General features: G+C 30.4%; 1 protein-coding gene across 1 annotated transcript; it reads right to left on the minus strand.

Annotated features, from left to right (window-relative positions):
• Window positions 1–3,197: 3,197 nt before the first annotated feature.
• On the minus strand, window positions 3,198–8,838 carry LOC123209794 (ABSCISIC ACID-INSENSITIVE 5-like protein 2). Its single transcript, XM_044627936.1, has 4 exons — window positions 8,699–8,838; window positions 7,765–8,359; window positions 7,614–7,685; window positions 3,198–3,600 (listed from the first exon to the last, which is right to left on the minus strand). Exons 2-4 carry the CDS (start codon window positions 8,347–8,349, stop codon window positions 3,520–3,522), a joined length of 738 nt encoding a protein of 245 aa, XP_044483871.1. The 5' UTR covers window positions 8,350–8,359; window positions 8,699–8,838; the 3' UTR covers window positions 3,198–3,519.
• Between the last annotated feature and the right edge of the window lie 9,148 nt (window positions 8,839–17,986).

Here is a 17,986-nt window from a genome sequence, read left to right on the forward strand (position 1 = left end):
TCGACGAAGATAAAATTCATTCACCTTCATTCTTCACCGTCGTTCATCAGTCATCAATGTCTCAGTTTGTAAGTCTTCCTTTGTTGACAACAAAGAAAGAAAAGAAAGTTGTCAGTGGCCATAGGAAGGAAGAGGAAAAAACTCTAGGCTTGAGGAGAAAATGGTCACTTTTCAAAAGTTAGAAACTTTAGGTCGGAGAATGTGATATTTTTAAATCTACAAAGGAAAATGTAATAAAATTTTAATTTTTTAGTAAATAATCATTTTACCTTTAACCTTAGCTAATATTTTTAACAAAAAATGGTTCATAGATGAGTGTTTTGATTTTTGAAAGTTAGAGGACGATATTTTGAGATTTCACTATACCTTTGAGTGGGAACAAGTCTTTTGGCCAAAAAAAAATTTAATAAACTAGTCTCTGTTAACAAGATTTTTGTGCTGCTTGATATTCATATTGTAACATTTGCAAAAATATAAAAATTCCAAATATTACATATCTAGAAACACTGTAGGGAGCGTTTGGTTTGAGTAATATTTTATTACCAAAATAGAAAAATTACCTTGAAGATAGATTACTCAGAAGATTACTGGGTATAAATGATTACTATGTTTAATAAAATTTGATAGGTATAAATAATTGTTGTGTTTGGTTAAATGTAATAAAAAATTACTAATAAATTATTTTACTTAAATGCGCTTGAATATAATTATTTTTAAATATTATTTATATTATTTATCATATTAATTAATAATAAATTTATTTTTGTCTCAAAAAATTAATAAATAATAATATAATTATAATAAAATTAAGATTACATTGGTAATCTTTAAATACCTAAGGTGAAAGTAGTAATCAGATTACCACCTATATTACTTATTACGTCAGTATTGGTAATATAAGATTACTGTAATTTTTTATTACTGACAAACTAAACAAGAAAATAAAATATATATTACTAAGATACTCTTAAAAAACTGAAACCAAATGCCCTCTTCGAGCTTACTTCAAAAAGCAGAAAGCAATTCTTTTTGGCCATATTTCTATACGGGAAACATTAAAAGTTGTGGTTTCATTCATTCGCCAGAAAACAGTGCAGATATAGAAATATAAAGGTTAAAAGAACAGCTTGTAGGATGGAATTTCATTACTACAGAAACACTAGGAACACATATTTCAATATAGACATGAGAAATTAATTTATAGTGAGAATCTGATTGACATTCAGATTAAATAGACATGAGGTGAGTCGGGTATCACTGTCTATGATTAAGGGAGGGATCGTTTTATGAATGCAGAGAGAAAGCTCAGGAATTTTCACATAGATTAGAGAATTTTATGAAGCGAGGGATCATTCTATAATTGTCCGAGATGAAGATGACTGTCGAAGGTTTCAGATGAAGATGACATGGCTATTTGATATCTCTAATGGTCGTATTCGTCTTAGACAAAAACACTCCGACAAAAATGATTTCATCTTCGTTAGATAAAATAGAATTCTTCAATGTTTGAGATTTGGTTGGCAAGGAGAGATAAGTCAAGAAAGAGAACTAACGCAGCTAGAGATGATAAACTTCGCCATCTCCAGTAACAATTTGTAAACCCTAAGAGGAAATATTAATTTTTCAAATTTTCAGTGGGGGAGAATTATGAGATTTTTAAATTGAGGGAAGTAAAAGTAATAAAAATTTAGTCTTTTAAATTATTATTTTTTGTTAAATGATGATTTTACCCTTAATTCTAGCTAAGATTTCAAACAGATGGGTGAGATTTTTGGCTTTCCAAACTTCACACAGACGAGATTTCAAACAGTTGTTTTTAATATTGATTTATAAGTTATGATTTGTTAGTTGGTGAATTGTTCACTGCCTCCACATATTTTGTTATATAACCTTTGAAACTGACGATATTAAGGATTGTATAGATGTAAAGGGGAATACTGTCATTGCCAATTCTAATGTCATAATCATGTTCTCTTGTAAGGCCTAGTCTTCTGTTCTTCTCTAATGGAATTTGTAAATGAAATATTCTTCCAATGGCCCCTCTCCGAAGAAAAATGAAATTGAACAAAATTATCTTTTGTTCTTACGTTAATCTTGATCGGAGTACCCTTTTAGTAGGAGGAGGACATCAAAGAAGGCCCCCGATGGTCAACTCACTAAAGACAAGATGTAACCAACACCATAAATATGTTGATCCAGTAGTCATATAACATTGCCCCAATAACTAACATTTGTCTCTTCTAAGACATCCGATAAAGTTGGAACAATTCAAAGCAAGCAAAGCAGCAACAATGACCCACACGGCCACTGCCATTTTTGGTTTTCGGTAAAACTTGAAGGGATTCATTGTGATTATTTTGTACTTTATTTTTATTTTTTTGATAACAAAAAATTTTATTCGAATCAAATCCTTTGTTAAAGATTGAATCAATCATATCGGTCAAAAAAAACACCAGATCCAATTATAAACCCCACACCAAATGAAGATGACAGGAATATCAATATGGAGCAAAATAGCGGAGATAGATCAACAATCAAGGTTTCCATTATAGCTGCTTCGGGTGATAGAGTTTTAAGTCAAGTTTGAACTAGGAATGCAAAGGGGGCTTTCAGGAAGCCACATCTCCTAGAGCAAGAGAGTTGGGCTCAATTAATTTCTTGTTCCACAGCCACAATTCCTTATACAAAGTATTTTAGCAAAATTCAAAATGCAAAATACTCTGTAGTCAGAAAGTCAGACCTTTAGGGAACGTTTAATTTAGGTAATATTTTATTACCAAAATAGAAAGATTACTTTGAAGATAGATTACTTAAAAAATTACTAAGTATAAATGATTGTTATGTTTGATAAAATTTAATACGTATAAATAATTATTGTGTTTGGTTAAATATAATAAAAACTTACTAATAAATTATTTTACTTAAATGCCTTTAAATATAATTATTTTTAAATATTTTTTTATATTTTTTATCATATTAATTAAAAATAAATTTATTTTTGTCTCAAAAAATTAATAAATAATAATATAATTATAATAAAATCAAGATTACCTTGATAATCTTTAAATACTTAAAGTGAAAATAGTAATCAGATTACCATCTATATTACCTATCACGTCAGCATTGGTAATAGAAGATTACTGTAATATTTTATTACTGACAAACCAAACAAAAGAATAAAAGATAGATTACCAAAGTAATCTTAAAAACCTGTAACCAAATGCTTTCACTTCCTAATATGCATCCCAACTTACAGTTTGGAATTACTTCTTTCTTGATTCTGTTTTCCAGCAAACAAACAGCACTTAATCTTATAAACATGGCACATCCAGTGCTAATTCCAACATGGGTTAATCATAAATTTACATAAAAGCCAGACCCTAATGGCGACTGGTAAAGATGCACATCAGCAGCAGAAATAAGCAGCCCCATCACAAATTATCAAAGCAGGTCACTTACATACCCAAATACTATAGTCTAACATTTAAGGAACTGCTAAGTTGTATCGCCAGTTTTACATCAGAATACAGCTGAACTCGTTCTACGAAGTTGGTATTTTGGTTGGCTTAATGATTCAGATCCAAGCATCTTCTCAAATTCCTACAAACAAAGAAATTCCAAAACCAACGAGTGTTATGGCAAAAAGTTTGAAGAATACAAATCCTCAGTTTGATCAAGTTGAATGCACACTTTTTCTATATATTAACTCAATAATTGCTAACACTCATTTGTTCATCTCCAAAACAAGTCATATTACCACAAACATACAAAAACTTTGATCAGCCTGATCCCTGCCCCACAAAGAGAAATGTTAATCTGTGGCAACTGAAGATATGTAAACAAAAGTAAACTTTTCAATGACATCTTTATTTTAGTCATAATTGCTGTCGTATTAAGATCATAAAACAACAATAATACAAAAATGTGGTAGAAAGTGTTCTAATATCTGACGAATCTAGTCGGTTCAACTTCTCCACGCTCAGGTTATAAAAGTAGAGATTACAAAAATAAAGCTTTCTTAATAAGTTATTGGTTGTTTGCTTAGACAGATGTGCAGTTTTTTATCTTAAATTACTAAAAAGAGCTTTTTTGTACAAGAAATAATAAAGTACAATATTTAGAATAACATGGAATATTTTATACTTTTTCAAAACTATAAATAGATAAATTAAAAAAAAAAAAAGCACATATGAGAAAAGCTCAAACAGTTTCTTCCAATATACGTCGAAGAGATTATTTAATCACCAATAAGTTTTTCTTGAATTGCGAGCAACAATACCAAAAAAATATTGAAAAGAGCTCCTACTGTTAAAAAGTTCTTTTTAACCACTAAATGAGACATGCAAATGGGCATTTAATCAATGGTTTCACTTAATGTTTCTTACAATATCAAAGGAATACTGTTTTAAGAAAATATATGGAACTAAGAAAATATAGAGTAGCAAAATTTCATAAAAGCATAGAAAACTAATAAAAGAGGTCAAAAGAAAATGGCCACATAATTGATGGGAACCTAAATCCCGAACCCAAAGCAGTGATGGCTTTTGCTGTGCTAGAGTGGTGAAATAAGATTCACCTCTATTGACTCCTCAAATTCCAAACAATTCTTGATAGGTGATAAGCTGGTATTTATTATTACAAACATTAGCTCACTGTTGCATGCTTTGAAGAGGAAGAAATAAAAAACCCACAAGATGAAAATTATATAAATGTTACAAATCCTGGAGGGACCTATGATCAGAGTATCCTACCTCCAAACCCCTCTAGGAGGGGATCCCGGGCCAATTCTGTGGGCTTGAACTGGGTGATAACTTTACCCAGGTCCCAAGGGTGAGGGTGTGGTTTCTCCTTGAAAAACCATGGACACACCCATGATTTTCGAATTATTGATAAAGTTGCTTAATTTATTAAATGTAGTTTTCATAGGTTTATTTTTACTTCAGACTTTATGCAGCCTAGTATCCCAAAGGCTTAAAAACCACAAAATGTCAAAGAAGTCATTAAAATTAAAGCCCAATGTTAATCAATGTCGCTACTAGAGTTAAATTTTAAGCAAGCAAGTTGACGTGCACTATGCCAAAAAACTGGGCAGGTAAAATAATGTGAAAGGTCAATCATGGGACATACTAAAATCCCATTACAGGATATGAATTCCTGCGCATTATTAGGAACTGATCAGAATTTATACAGACAAGATGCCCTTGGAACCTAAAAAGATAATGAAAATCTGTTTTTTTTTTCCTATTTCCCTTAATCAAATTATTTGTTTTCCATATCATTTCTATCAAAGAAGGATACAACATTATGTCAGTTTACCAATCAAAATCACTGTTGAACTTTTTATGCTACATGTTAGACAGTCCAGATAGACATTTGTTCTTATATGAATCCTGCTTATATGTCTACTTGTAGTAATAAGAATTAGAATGATTTATAATTTTTGTGAATAATAACAACTTCTAGAAAATGTTTAATACAAGCAAAAATGTTCACTAGAATCAATATACATAAACTCCATGTAGTATGCCTTTCTAGCTAAGCATTCAACACTATAAACCATAGTAGCAAGAAGAACCAATATCGACTCTCTTGATGAGAAACATTATTTAATCAACTTTACAGTGTCTCTGACCTCAGTACAAACAGAGACTGAACTAAAATCCAAGATGATGTCCATATTAAGCTCACAAAATTGCAAGCCAAAATCATCCACCGACAGCTATTATGGAAAATATTTGACCAAGACAACTTTTATTCATACTTATTTCTACCAGGAAGTGTAGGGGACATAGGGGAAGTAGGTGTGCCATGTGATGCATTAGGAAAAAAAAGCTCAAAAATGGGATTTCCAAAACTTCTTTCAAGAAAAAGGATTTAGGAGATCTTACCCAACTTTAACCAGATTACTGAATATAAGTTTATACAAGAGGCATATGCTTTGCTCACCAGTTATAGACAATATAACAGTGAGATATGTAAATATTAACTTATTCGAACCATAAGATATAAACTTCACAATTTAAATGACCAAAATAATTAGGCTCCATACACTAATAAGAAAATAGATCATCTGTTTATTGAAAAATTTTATGTTGCTTCATTACAAGCTAAAACTTCAGTTTGTAAAACCCAACTTGACTACCTATTTTTTTGCAAAATCCAAATCATAAAAGCTAGGGTGCCAACCAAAAGTCGGTATATAGATTGAACATAACGGTCTATTTCATGCTTGTTTTTCATATAAAATTTATAATGTACTACACAAGGAAAATGTCCTTTTACAATTTATTTTGGAAATTTTGGTATTATAACGCTCTTTCTTAAACATATTTAATTTGTGTAAATGGATCTTAGTGATATGGTAAGCTAGCCTTCAACTCGCTCTATGTAGAGTATGACCTATGCAAAGATTTGGACTATTTATCTTTTTGTCCTCAATTTGATCATACTATTAAATAGGTAGGTTCGAAAGCAATAAACATAACATAAACTTGGAGCTAAATAATCCAGTTTTCAAACAAGGAAAAAATAAATCTTGTTTACCTATGTTTAGCATGAGATGACTGCATGATAATTGTTCACCGATTATGTGTCATCTTGTTAACACAAAGAATGACTATAGAACTTTACGACTTGCAAAACCTTCGAAAAGGAGTCTATAACCATATATAATAAAAAAAAAGGCTTTCATTCTTCCTTCAGATTCGGGTATGTCCAAATCAGAGACAAACTTCGGTAGCTCACATAAGCTAATTATTGGGAACCATTATCTATGACTACAGGAGTATGGAATTGATTTTAAAATGTCTCAGCTTAAATTATGTCTAAGCTTATAAAGATGAATAATATTACATATACAAATAAATTGTACAAACTTATCTATACAAACTGAAATGATAATATCTGATCGGGGGATTTTAAAGTGAAAGAAAAAATAAATAATCACAAGCTATCGTCTCATTTTATACAAATAAGTTTGTACATATTTTTCCTCTATAAAGATCATTTTTCCCTTGTACACTATAATTTCAATGAAATGACAAAAAAGGTCATCAAAATTAACATCAACACAAAATTTTGTCTAACAGCAAAAGGACACCAATAATTAGCACTGAAAAATACTTTTCTAGAATATTCCAAACACATGTTAAAGAATAATCACTAAACTTGGGCAACATGAAAATAGTCCAAAACTTTTATGAGAATCACACATAATACGTGATCCTCAAACTGCTTACTAATATTATAGTTCCAAATTAAATATAGTAACCCTTAAAGTTTCCGATCCCACAATAGAAACCCATCATCAAAATTATAAAATAAAGTTAGTCTATTTTGTTAATGCTTTCGCAAAAAGTCTCATCTCAATAAACCACTGACTTGAATAAATGCAGCTAGCACATATTGGATTATTAAGAACCCACAATTTTTACTGAAAGGAAAGAGCATATCACACAAGAATAAACACATTCTACTAGTTGATCATTTAATATGCACAGATGCATAAAAAGAAATGGGTTATACATGTCCAAAAACAAACAACATGGGAAAAAAAATGCTAAATCGGAAAGAAAAATACACAAATGTACCGAAAAGAAATTCTAAATTCCTACCTTCTCTTTCTTGAGCTTTAAATTGTCTTCTTCAAGACGTGAAACCTTGTTAACAAGTTCATTATGATAGGCCTGCACATTAACTCCAGTATTAATAGCTATCATATGTACATAAATCATTCTCAAGAGATAGGAAAGATAAAAATTACACCTGTTTTCTAGCTCTGGAACGCGCAGCAGATTCTCTGTTTTTGATCTTCCTCCTTAATCTCCTCTCAACACTCTTCTCAATGGCAGTAGCATCAGCCGCTCTATTGTGGGTTGGTATTGTCGTGTTTGATAAGGTAGCACTTGAAGGGGTCACAGCCATTGGTTGTGGAGAATCCAATTCCATAGGACTTACCGATGCTGCCTGTACCAAGAAATCTTCCAAAGTAACCTCACCAAGCGATGGTTCCCGTTGACGACTAAACCTCTTCTCATAGCCCTGTTGAATTTCTTTCCAAACTTGATCCACAGTCTTCCCACTCAACGCCCTGGCCAACGTTTGGCTCGTCTGACGTTGTTGCAGACAGGACGGTGATACCGATGAAGTGTTTTCAATTTCATTAGACTCAGTGGTCCATACATTCCTAAGAAGCTCATCCATATTCATACTTCCCAAGGGCTTCTCTAAATTCCCTAATTGATTCTCAACTTCATTCAGAGTTAAACTGTACCACGAGTTTTGTCTAGACGGATGTACATGTGACTGTTGTTGCCCATTACTTTGACTTCCCATCGTTTGAATCCCCATTCATCCAAATCTAATCAGCTCAAAACCGTGAAAAAAAATTGAAATTAATTCAGCTCAGCCCTAGAACGCCATTCCAGTTACAATCAAATTCAAAACCCATCAAGAGTCTCACTATAAACCCGAAGTTGCCGACTAATTTTATTTCATTGCTTTGAATATTTGAAATTAAAATTCAAAACAGAGAGGCCAAATTCAAATATATGACATTTCATCAAACAAGATGAAAAAAGAAGAACAAGATTATCATCGTGATAACATAAAATTATAATTTTGAAAATGCAGCTGAAAATGTCAAACAGAAAAAACATAACGGTAGGACTAATATTTATTTGTATAAACATGAGAATACCTGGAAGAATATGAAGGGATCTCGAATCGAGAAATAGGAAGAACGAAAATAAATTTTAAATTGGGCGATTTGTTGTTGTTACCTCAGGGTTCCACGTATTTAAGTGCAGAAACAGCATTTACCTCAAAACTCAACCCCAAATGTTTTTTTTTTACTTTATTTTAATTTTTTTAACCATTAAATAGGCAAAAGGCTCATTCCCACGTAAAGTTTATCAACTAATTTTTAAAAACTTAAATAAATATTTATTTATTAAATTTTATTATTATCATTATTAAAAGTAAAATTTAAGAGTAAGATTATCATTTGACAAAAATATTTTCAAAAATTATTATATTTTTCTCCTTAATTTAAAAAATCTAATAATTTTCTCACACCCAAATCTGAAAACTTATTATTTCTCTCTTTGGATTTCATTTTTACTTATCTTCTCTAGCGAGCTTTTTTCGATTGATAGTCGATCTTCTTCCTATGCCACAAATGACCATTAATACTAGCTAGAACGGATGGCTCAAACACCAATCTTCTTGTCTTCATATTTGGGAAACGTTAATTAGACTCTAATTGGCATTTTCTCGAAGACAAAGGACGTCGAAGATCAATGTTTTGTATTGATCCTTGTCGCAAAAAGGAGTCAATGGAGATTCCAAGAAACACAAATCTTCAGGTATCCATTCTAGCCAATATTGGTGGTTGTTCGTGCCAAAGAAGCCAAGAGGGGGAGAGAGGAAAGGTCGTCGCAGTCTCTAACTGCTGACAACGTGGCTAGAAAAACCCTAAGGAAAAATATTCATTTGTTAAACTTTGGATTGGGAGAATTTATTAGATTTTTAAATTTAAGAGGAAAATATGATAAACTTTGTGTAGGCTCGCCCAAGACTTTTACCTATAGTCTCACACTACAAGCCTAATCTTGTTCAAGGCCTCTTTTATACAATGATTTTTAAATTGAATTGGAGGTCAAACTAATTGTTTCATTGATTTGCAAGTTTAATTTAATAATCAATCGACTCAATCTATTACTAAATTATTATATATTTTTTAAATATTTTCAAACATTTATCACTTTTTTAAATATAAAATATATAAAACATAATTTCAAAAATGTTAATTACACAATTGATACCTCATTACATAGATTAAAAAAATTGATTACAAATTTTATCATTAATTAAATTAAAATCTTACAAATTATAACTCTTTTAAGATTTAATAGGGCAAAAATTGTATAGAATTATATAAACCCAGTTTTGTTAGTTTTAAATAATTTTTTCGGTTTAACGGATTTGTTGAGTTTAACCGAATTTTAAATAAATCAATATTTATATATATATTTGATATGATTATGAAATCAAACTAAAATATAAACTAATTTACAATTTAATTAATTAAGTCAATTTATTCAATCTAATTTTAAATATATTGCTTTTATACCAAGTCTCAATTTGAGTTTAAGATAAAGATGATTGATTGAGGTTTGTACTTGAAAAATCACATCAAAATTTTACAACTTTAAACAAAAATTAAAATTTATATATTTATTAATTATTTTTCATATTCAAATTAAGGAGATAAGAATTTAAGAGTTTAAATATAAACTTTAAAATATTTAAAGATTTATTAATATTTTATTCGAATCAAGTTATAAACTTTTGAGTTTACTAAGCTGACTGACAATAAATTTAAACTCAACACATTTACATCCTTAATACCAACATAGAAATTATGTCATTTGGAATAAATTTAGACAAATGTGTTCGGATTGAATCCAAATCGAACACTTGGAGACAAGGATGATTGGGGTCTTGTCTACAAATACAAAATCTAGACATGTTATAGGATCGACTCTATATGGAGCCTATAAGGTCATACCCAAGAGCGAGCCTCGTGCCCTTTCTTTAATTTTTTTAAATTAAAAAATATTATAAATTATAAACATGAAACTTTAAAATACTCTTTTAAAATAATTTTTTCAATAACTATATTTTTAAAAATATTAAAATGGAAGTAAAAAATATATATAATAATTTAAACTTTAAAAAAAATTATAAATAATTAATATAAATAACATAAAATTGTAACCAAATAATGTTTGAGAGTTTAAGAGTTGAGGAAAAAAGTTGTTAAAGAAAAGCGGTTATAATGTTTTATGAAGAATTTAATTTTTTAAATTCATTTCACCTCAATTTGTCACCCAAGTTAAGTTATTATTGTGTAGACCTAGGGTTGGACTCGAACTGAGCCCGCTCGAGCTCGAGCTGAAAAAGAGTCAGTCCTATACGAGTTCAGTCGAGTTCAAACTCAAGCTACTCGCTAAATTTTTCAATTAAAAATTTAGATATAAAACGATATCGTTTTGACTAATTGTATTAAAACGATGTCGTTTTAATAACGAAAAAAAAGTCAAGCCGAATTCGAACCAAGTTTTAGCTTGGCTTTTATGAGCTCGAACTCGAACTCAAGCTCAACTATATGTAAACTGAGCTGGAAGCTGAATTCGAGCTCGACTCAACTCTAATCCAGCCTTATGTAGACCCCTAAACATGTGAGAAAATAAGCTTTCAAAGTCTCATTTTCATACACACATACTATTATAATCGCTAACATCACTTTATAGTAAGTGTTCCCTATCGCTAGCATATGTATGAAACATCTTACTAACAATATAAGGAAATAAACTCGTGCATTCCTCATTTCCATGCACAAATATTTAACTTCATATATAGTCAATAAAACATGAGAGATTATATATGGTCAAATACATTATTATCACTGATAAACCTTTTTTATTTGGTGATGATAGCATTTTAAAATAGTTTACACAAAGTAGTATACAACATACTTTTTAAAGAGTTCCAAAAAACACTTTAAGATATGATATTATTAGAAATTATAAATAAATGACACTAAAAATTAAAAATGAACTTGGTCAAATTAATAAAGTTATTTCATTTAATTTACTTCTGATTTATGAATATCTAGTAACCAAAATTTATTAAATATTTGTGCAATTTGTCATTATATTAATTTTGATTGGCAACTATAAAAGAAATTTCTTGCATTTTATGTTTTAGAATATCCGCATACCGACGTAATAATTTTTGTAGAATTAGTTTACATTTTATTGAAGATGAATTAAATAAAATAATTATTACATTTGATAATGTATAATCAAATGATAAAGTTATTGAGCTATTATTATTATTATTATTATTTTTGCAAAGCAATACGATTATTGAGTTAATGTTGTGACATTTAAATTCACCTTATAATGGATTATTTCATATTAAACGTGTGTCATATAATAAATTTAAATGCACGAGATAAAATAAAATTAACTTAAAAAAAAGTAACAACAATTAAACATGCAATTGCATTTATTTCATAATTTCCTTCACATTTACAATAACAGCATATGATGTGTGGACAATTGGAATCAAGAAAGAGAAAATTGAAAGCTAACGGTAAAACTCGTTGAAACACCACATATTCGATGTTAAAATCTTGTGAAGATTATGGATATGATATTACTCATTATTTTAATATACAACCAAAAGATCCTGAAAGTGATTGGAAAGTTGAATCTTTTTAATGAAATTAAAAGAAAAGAAGAATTGTAGAAGAGAATAATTATGACTTGTATTTTACATTAGGCCTAACAAAAAATATATAGTGTACAACTTTGATCTTAGTCAAAACTTAATATTAGAAATATGAAAATTTGGAATCTAGTTGACTTTACATTAGAATAATATAATAATAAAAGGTAATGAGTAATTTTAATTAAAGGTAATAACAAATCTTGATTTTAGGAATTGAAACCTTAATTAAAGGTGTAGCATTCACAGGTAAGTCTAAGGGTATTTCGGTCTTTTCTCTTGTATTTATTTAAGCTTGATTGTGAGTCTCCAGTGGGATGTATGCTGGTATACACGGTCGTGTATCATTAGCAAAATTTGAATTAGAGATAAGATAAGGTTCGCAGCAAAATCAGAAAATGTCTTAATTAGATGACACCATATAGGCCCCTGTATAGTGAGTACACGCTTGTGTATTGTTCGATAGTGAAAATAAAAAGAGTGTTTAACCTAATTTGAGTTATTTTTTACAAACCTCAGTTGCACACCAAAAGTGAAGAGAGAGTTAAGTGCCTTGGGTCACTGAAAAGGAGCAGTCAATCATTGGAAAAGCCAAAGTCACACGAAGTTTAGTAGCATTCTTTGGAGGACAAGTAAGTATGGCACTCTTGCTTATTTAGTTACATGTTGTGTAATGATGAGTATGGTTTGTTCTTATGATTTTTAAGTTCATGAGTGAGTTATGACGAATCAGGTGGCCTTATAATGATTACGTACTGGTGATTTTCATTGAAGAGTATCAATTTATACACCATTGATGTTGACAACATAAAGAACTAGGAAGTTTTGATGCTTTTTGTTATGATTTGGATGTGTGAGCTAGGGATGACAATTTGGGCTTAACTTTAGGGGCCCCAACCCTAACAGGGAGAGAATTCCCCGATAAAAATGGGGAAAGGGGGGTGGGAACGAAAAAAATCTCCGTAATCTGGACGGGGATACATATGTCCCCGCCCCGCCCCGCCCCGCCTCACCCCACCCCTTAAATATAATATATTAATATAATAATTTCTAAACTATTAAGTTCTAAAAATTTTTACATTATGATTTATTAAAACTATAACTTTAATTTTACTAATTTTTGAATTATCAATTATCAGTTTTTACTAATTTCTGAACTATTAATCTAATATATTAAAAAACCCCAAAATCTTATTATCATAAAATGCAAATGCACCAAATTAATTATATTTCAACTTCAAAACTTAATCAATCAATCTATCAGGTTTTACAAAAAAAAAAAACAAATTATAAACTTGATAATCAATTGAAGTGAATGAAAAGTGTTAAATTTAATGTTATTACAAAATTACCCTAAATCACATACATGAAGAGCTACTAATGAAGAGATTGATTATTGCATATTGTTAGATTTTATGAAAACTTTGTATTTGATCTAAAATAACAATGAATATTTTGTAGCTCTTGTAGCAAGTGATATTTTGAAAAAATATGATTTATTTTATTTATTGAAATACATAAAGAAACTAAAATTTATATTTACGGGTATGGAGAAGAGATTTTTCCCCGCGGGGACGTGGCAGGGATGGGGAGGAGATTTTTCCCCACGAGGACGGGAAGGGAATGGGAGGGGATTTTCCTTCGCGGGGAGAGGACGAGGATTATTTGTTATCCCCGTAACGGGGACGGGGACGGGGACGGGGATTGGTATCCCCTTCCCGTTGCCATCCGTAGTGTGAGCATATTGACGTGTTTTTTTATTGAGGTAAAATTGTCTAGGATGCTTAGAGACATGCTAAAATAATTTTGTCATGATGAATCTAGTGGTCTTATAATGATTATGTAATGGTGATTTTAATTGAAGAGTTTCTATTTATATGTCGTTGATGTTGACAACATAAAGAACTAGGAAGTTTTGAGGCTTTCAGTTATGATTTAGATGTGTGAGCATGTTGATGTGTTTTTTTATTGAGGATAAATTGTCTAGGATGCTTAGAGACATGCTAAAATAATTTTGTTGTGATTGTGTTATTGGATGTTGATTAGAATTTGTAAGAATTGGTTGCGAGTGGTCTTTAGATTACGATAAACAATCGTATAGGACAGCCCATATGCGTGTGTATAGTTTGCATGAAAAAAGGAAACTCCACCTTTTTTGCATTTGTCCTAAGGAGAGACATATACGATCGTGTGGTATGGGACACACGTCCATATGTGGCTTTCTAAATATGGACGTTGGGTAGAGGAATTAACACACTCGTGTATGGGTGTTAGCAGCACACGGGGGTGTGGCTTGAGCGGCATGCCTGTGTATGTGTATATAAGGGGACATGGGGGTGTAAGGCAAAAACACGCTTATGTATCACCAAGAAATAGGAAAAAAAATCATTTTACCCCTAGGTTATGTGCAAAAAGAGGAAGAGCAAAGAGAAGGAATAGAAAGACCATAATAAGACAAGAGAAATTAGTTAGCTGAAGAAATGTGTCTGACTATGTGAAAGATAACATAGACCTTGACTGAATCAAATCCAGGTCAAAAATAAAAACAATTAAGGAAAGTGGTACACGATAAGATAACCACTAATTGTGTATGTAAGTGGCATGATATGTGAAAATATTAGGGTTATATGAGAGATGGATACCTATGAGATACATCATGCACTCAGTGCCAAGACGTATTAGTCATTCAATTTAGTTCAATTTAGGTGTGTATGGTAAGGGATGTGGCCTTTCAGTTAGTTTCTCACGTGATCAATGGGATACATCACATATGTGCTCATGGTAGAGGCCATTCGAAAATAGTTTTTCAGTTAATAGTCCTGTAGCTTTGTGTATATAGTAAGGGAGAGACTACGACTAATTTTTCTATATGATCAAGGTATCACAGTTAGTTAGTCTAATAGGTCATATGACATGTGCACAAAACATGATAGTTAGTAGGCACGCAAGGTGTCATTTACTTTCACTAGGGCATTAGATATATCGAGATCAGCTTAGACCCTACTAACCTTTATGATTAACCTATGTACAAGGCACAAAAATGTCAAGTTGTGACCATATCAAGATTTACCAGTAGAGTGTCAGCTTTAGTTATATGATTGTTATAAGGTAATGAAAGGTCACCTATTTACTAAGTTTTTTTTTTACTTATGCGTTTTTTTTCTTTGGTTTTGCAAGTTGAAGTGAGTAGCAAGACATGTGAAAGAGTCAACAGTCCAACCGAGTGGTTGCATAAGGGCAAGGGCAAGTGCAAGGGAAAAACTATTATTTTCAGCTTACTTCATATTTATATATTTTGTTACTTTAAAATATGATTGTATGAATATTTTATGTATCGTACTTCAAGGATTGAGCATTCAGACATATGATTCATGATTTTTAATAAAGGAATAAAAGGGCATATTTCAGTTGTATTTCATTACACCTTTTTGCATGCTTTTAAGTGGACATTCTATATCATGCATTTAATTTTGTTGTTTTAATTAAAAGGTCAAGTAGCACACATCTCTTCAAGGTGTATTTCATGTAGGGTTATATTCTTGGAGAGGGGTGTTACAAAAAGAGATGAAAAATCTTGATTTTAAGAATTGAAATGTTAATTAAAGAAAATGGGAAATCTTGATTTCAAGAATTTACTTTATCACTTCTTTAATAAATATTTTAGATATTTTTAAAAAAATTCTATCGACCAATATTACGTTATTTGTTATCCTACAACTTGCTTAATTTTATATGGTATAATAGATATTAGTTTTATTTTTAAAAAATATAAATATCATTGAGTTTTTTATCTATTGCAAAAACAATGGAACAAAAATTTAAAAAGTATTGAGAAGATAAACCTCTATCATTTGTTTTATCTACTGTATTATATCATAAGACAATATTATTGGAAGTAAAAAAAAAATTGTTAGAATTTATTTCATAAAATCTATAAACTCCTTTATCATTAATAATAGAAGATGTTAAAGAATTTTACTTGAAATGTGTTCAATTTATGAAGTAAAATATGGAAACTGCACATATACATCTAGGGTTGGACTCGAACCGAGCTCGTTTGAGTTTTAACTCAAGCTTGGCTCGAACGAGCCCGAAACGAGTCAGCCCTATATAAACTCGATCGAGCTACTTGCCAAAATTTTTAATTAAAAATTTTGATGCGAAACGGTATCGTTTTGATCAATATGTATTAAAATGATATCGTTTTAATAACGACAAATGAGTTGAGCCGAATTCGAATAGAGTTCAAACTTAACTTTCACGAGTTTGAGCTCGGCTCAGCTCGAATTCAACCCTATATACATCACATCCATATTTTAGTTCAAGTTCATCTAAAGGTAAATAATGCCTTTGGCCTATTCTTACAAAAGGTAAACAATCGATAGGTTCAAGCTTTTCCTTTTATGAATTTGCAAATTATATAAATATTGATCATTTGTCTAAATTATAAATGAAAATGATTAAATTAATATTCTTGCATGGTGAAAAGTATATTAGCAAACTTATCTTGTACTTTTCGTCATAACATGCGATTTACTAACGCCTCAAATTTTCGCCGTAGCATCCCAATACATTGTTAATACATGTGGATGTGTAGTAGACGATAGAAGATCAAATTTATATTCAAGTGTTGTTACAAGTATTATGTGCATAAAAGATTGGGTGACAACAAAATTCTGTGTACAAAATTGTGTTGCTGAACATATATTAGAAGATTTCAATAATTTATACATATAAGAAAGTGAAAATGTATGATACTTGTACGTATGAGTTTATTTTTCCATCTAAACCATAGACTTATTTTATTTTGTTGAGTTAATTTTCATTAGCATATAACCACGATTTTCCTTTGCCATAAATAAGGGTTTTTAGTAAAATTTTAAAGGTATTATCCTTATTTTTGAAAGAAATTTAAAAAAAAAGTTATAGATATGTTAGCTACCTTGCCAAAAAGCGCATGAAGGCATAACCTATCAAATTATGGGTTATGTCCCAAATCAGTATAGAAACAAAAATCTTGAACTTGACTCATTCAATCCAACTATAAAGACTTATCACTAGGTTTATGAAAGTATTATTTGATATTTTTTTAGGAGTTAAATGATAATATAAGAAAGTATTTAATTCAAGTGTTCTTACGGCTAGATTCGAGTTAAGTCAAACTCAAATTTACCAAACTCTTTTTAAAGTTGTTCGAACTTACTTGTGAATTGTCGAGCTTGAGTTTAACTATGTTGTCAAGTCGAGCTGAGCTTTGAATTCAGTTTAATATTGTAATTAAGTAAAAAATAACTAAAATAATGTCATTTTAGTCGATTTGTATAAAAATTTTTTAAGTTCGTAAGCTTGATGAATCACATACTTCTCAAGCTTGAATTTGAAAATATTTAATTTTTGAGCTCAAGGTCAAATGAATTTGAGCTGAGCTCATTGCAGATTTGTTTAAGCTAAACTTGTTTTCAAGCTGAAATAAACTTGGTTTTCTTGCATATAATAGATGTAGGATTCATCACTCAAAGTTGCGTATGAGATAAAAAGAATTAGACCCAAGTGCTGAGAAGAAGATGTTTCTGGCTGGGCTGGGCTGGGCTGGGCTGATCCAGGTCGAGAAGTAGTGGCTAGTGGGTGGGCTAGAGGGAATAGTCTTATAATTATTAATAAAAATTCTAGGGTTTTATGTTACTGTAAA

Source organism: Mangifera indica, chromosome 2, assembly GCF_011075055.1.
Source record: "Mangifera indica cultivar Alphonso chromosome 2, CATAS_Mindica_2.1, whole genome shotgun sequence".
In the NCBI taxonomy this organism is placed as follows: Eukaryota; Viridiplantae; Streptophyta; class Magnoliopsida; order Sapindales; family Anacardiaceae; genus Mangifera; species Mangifera indica.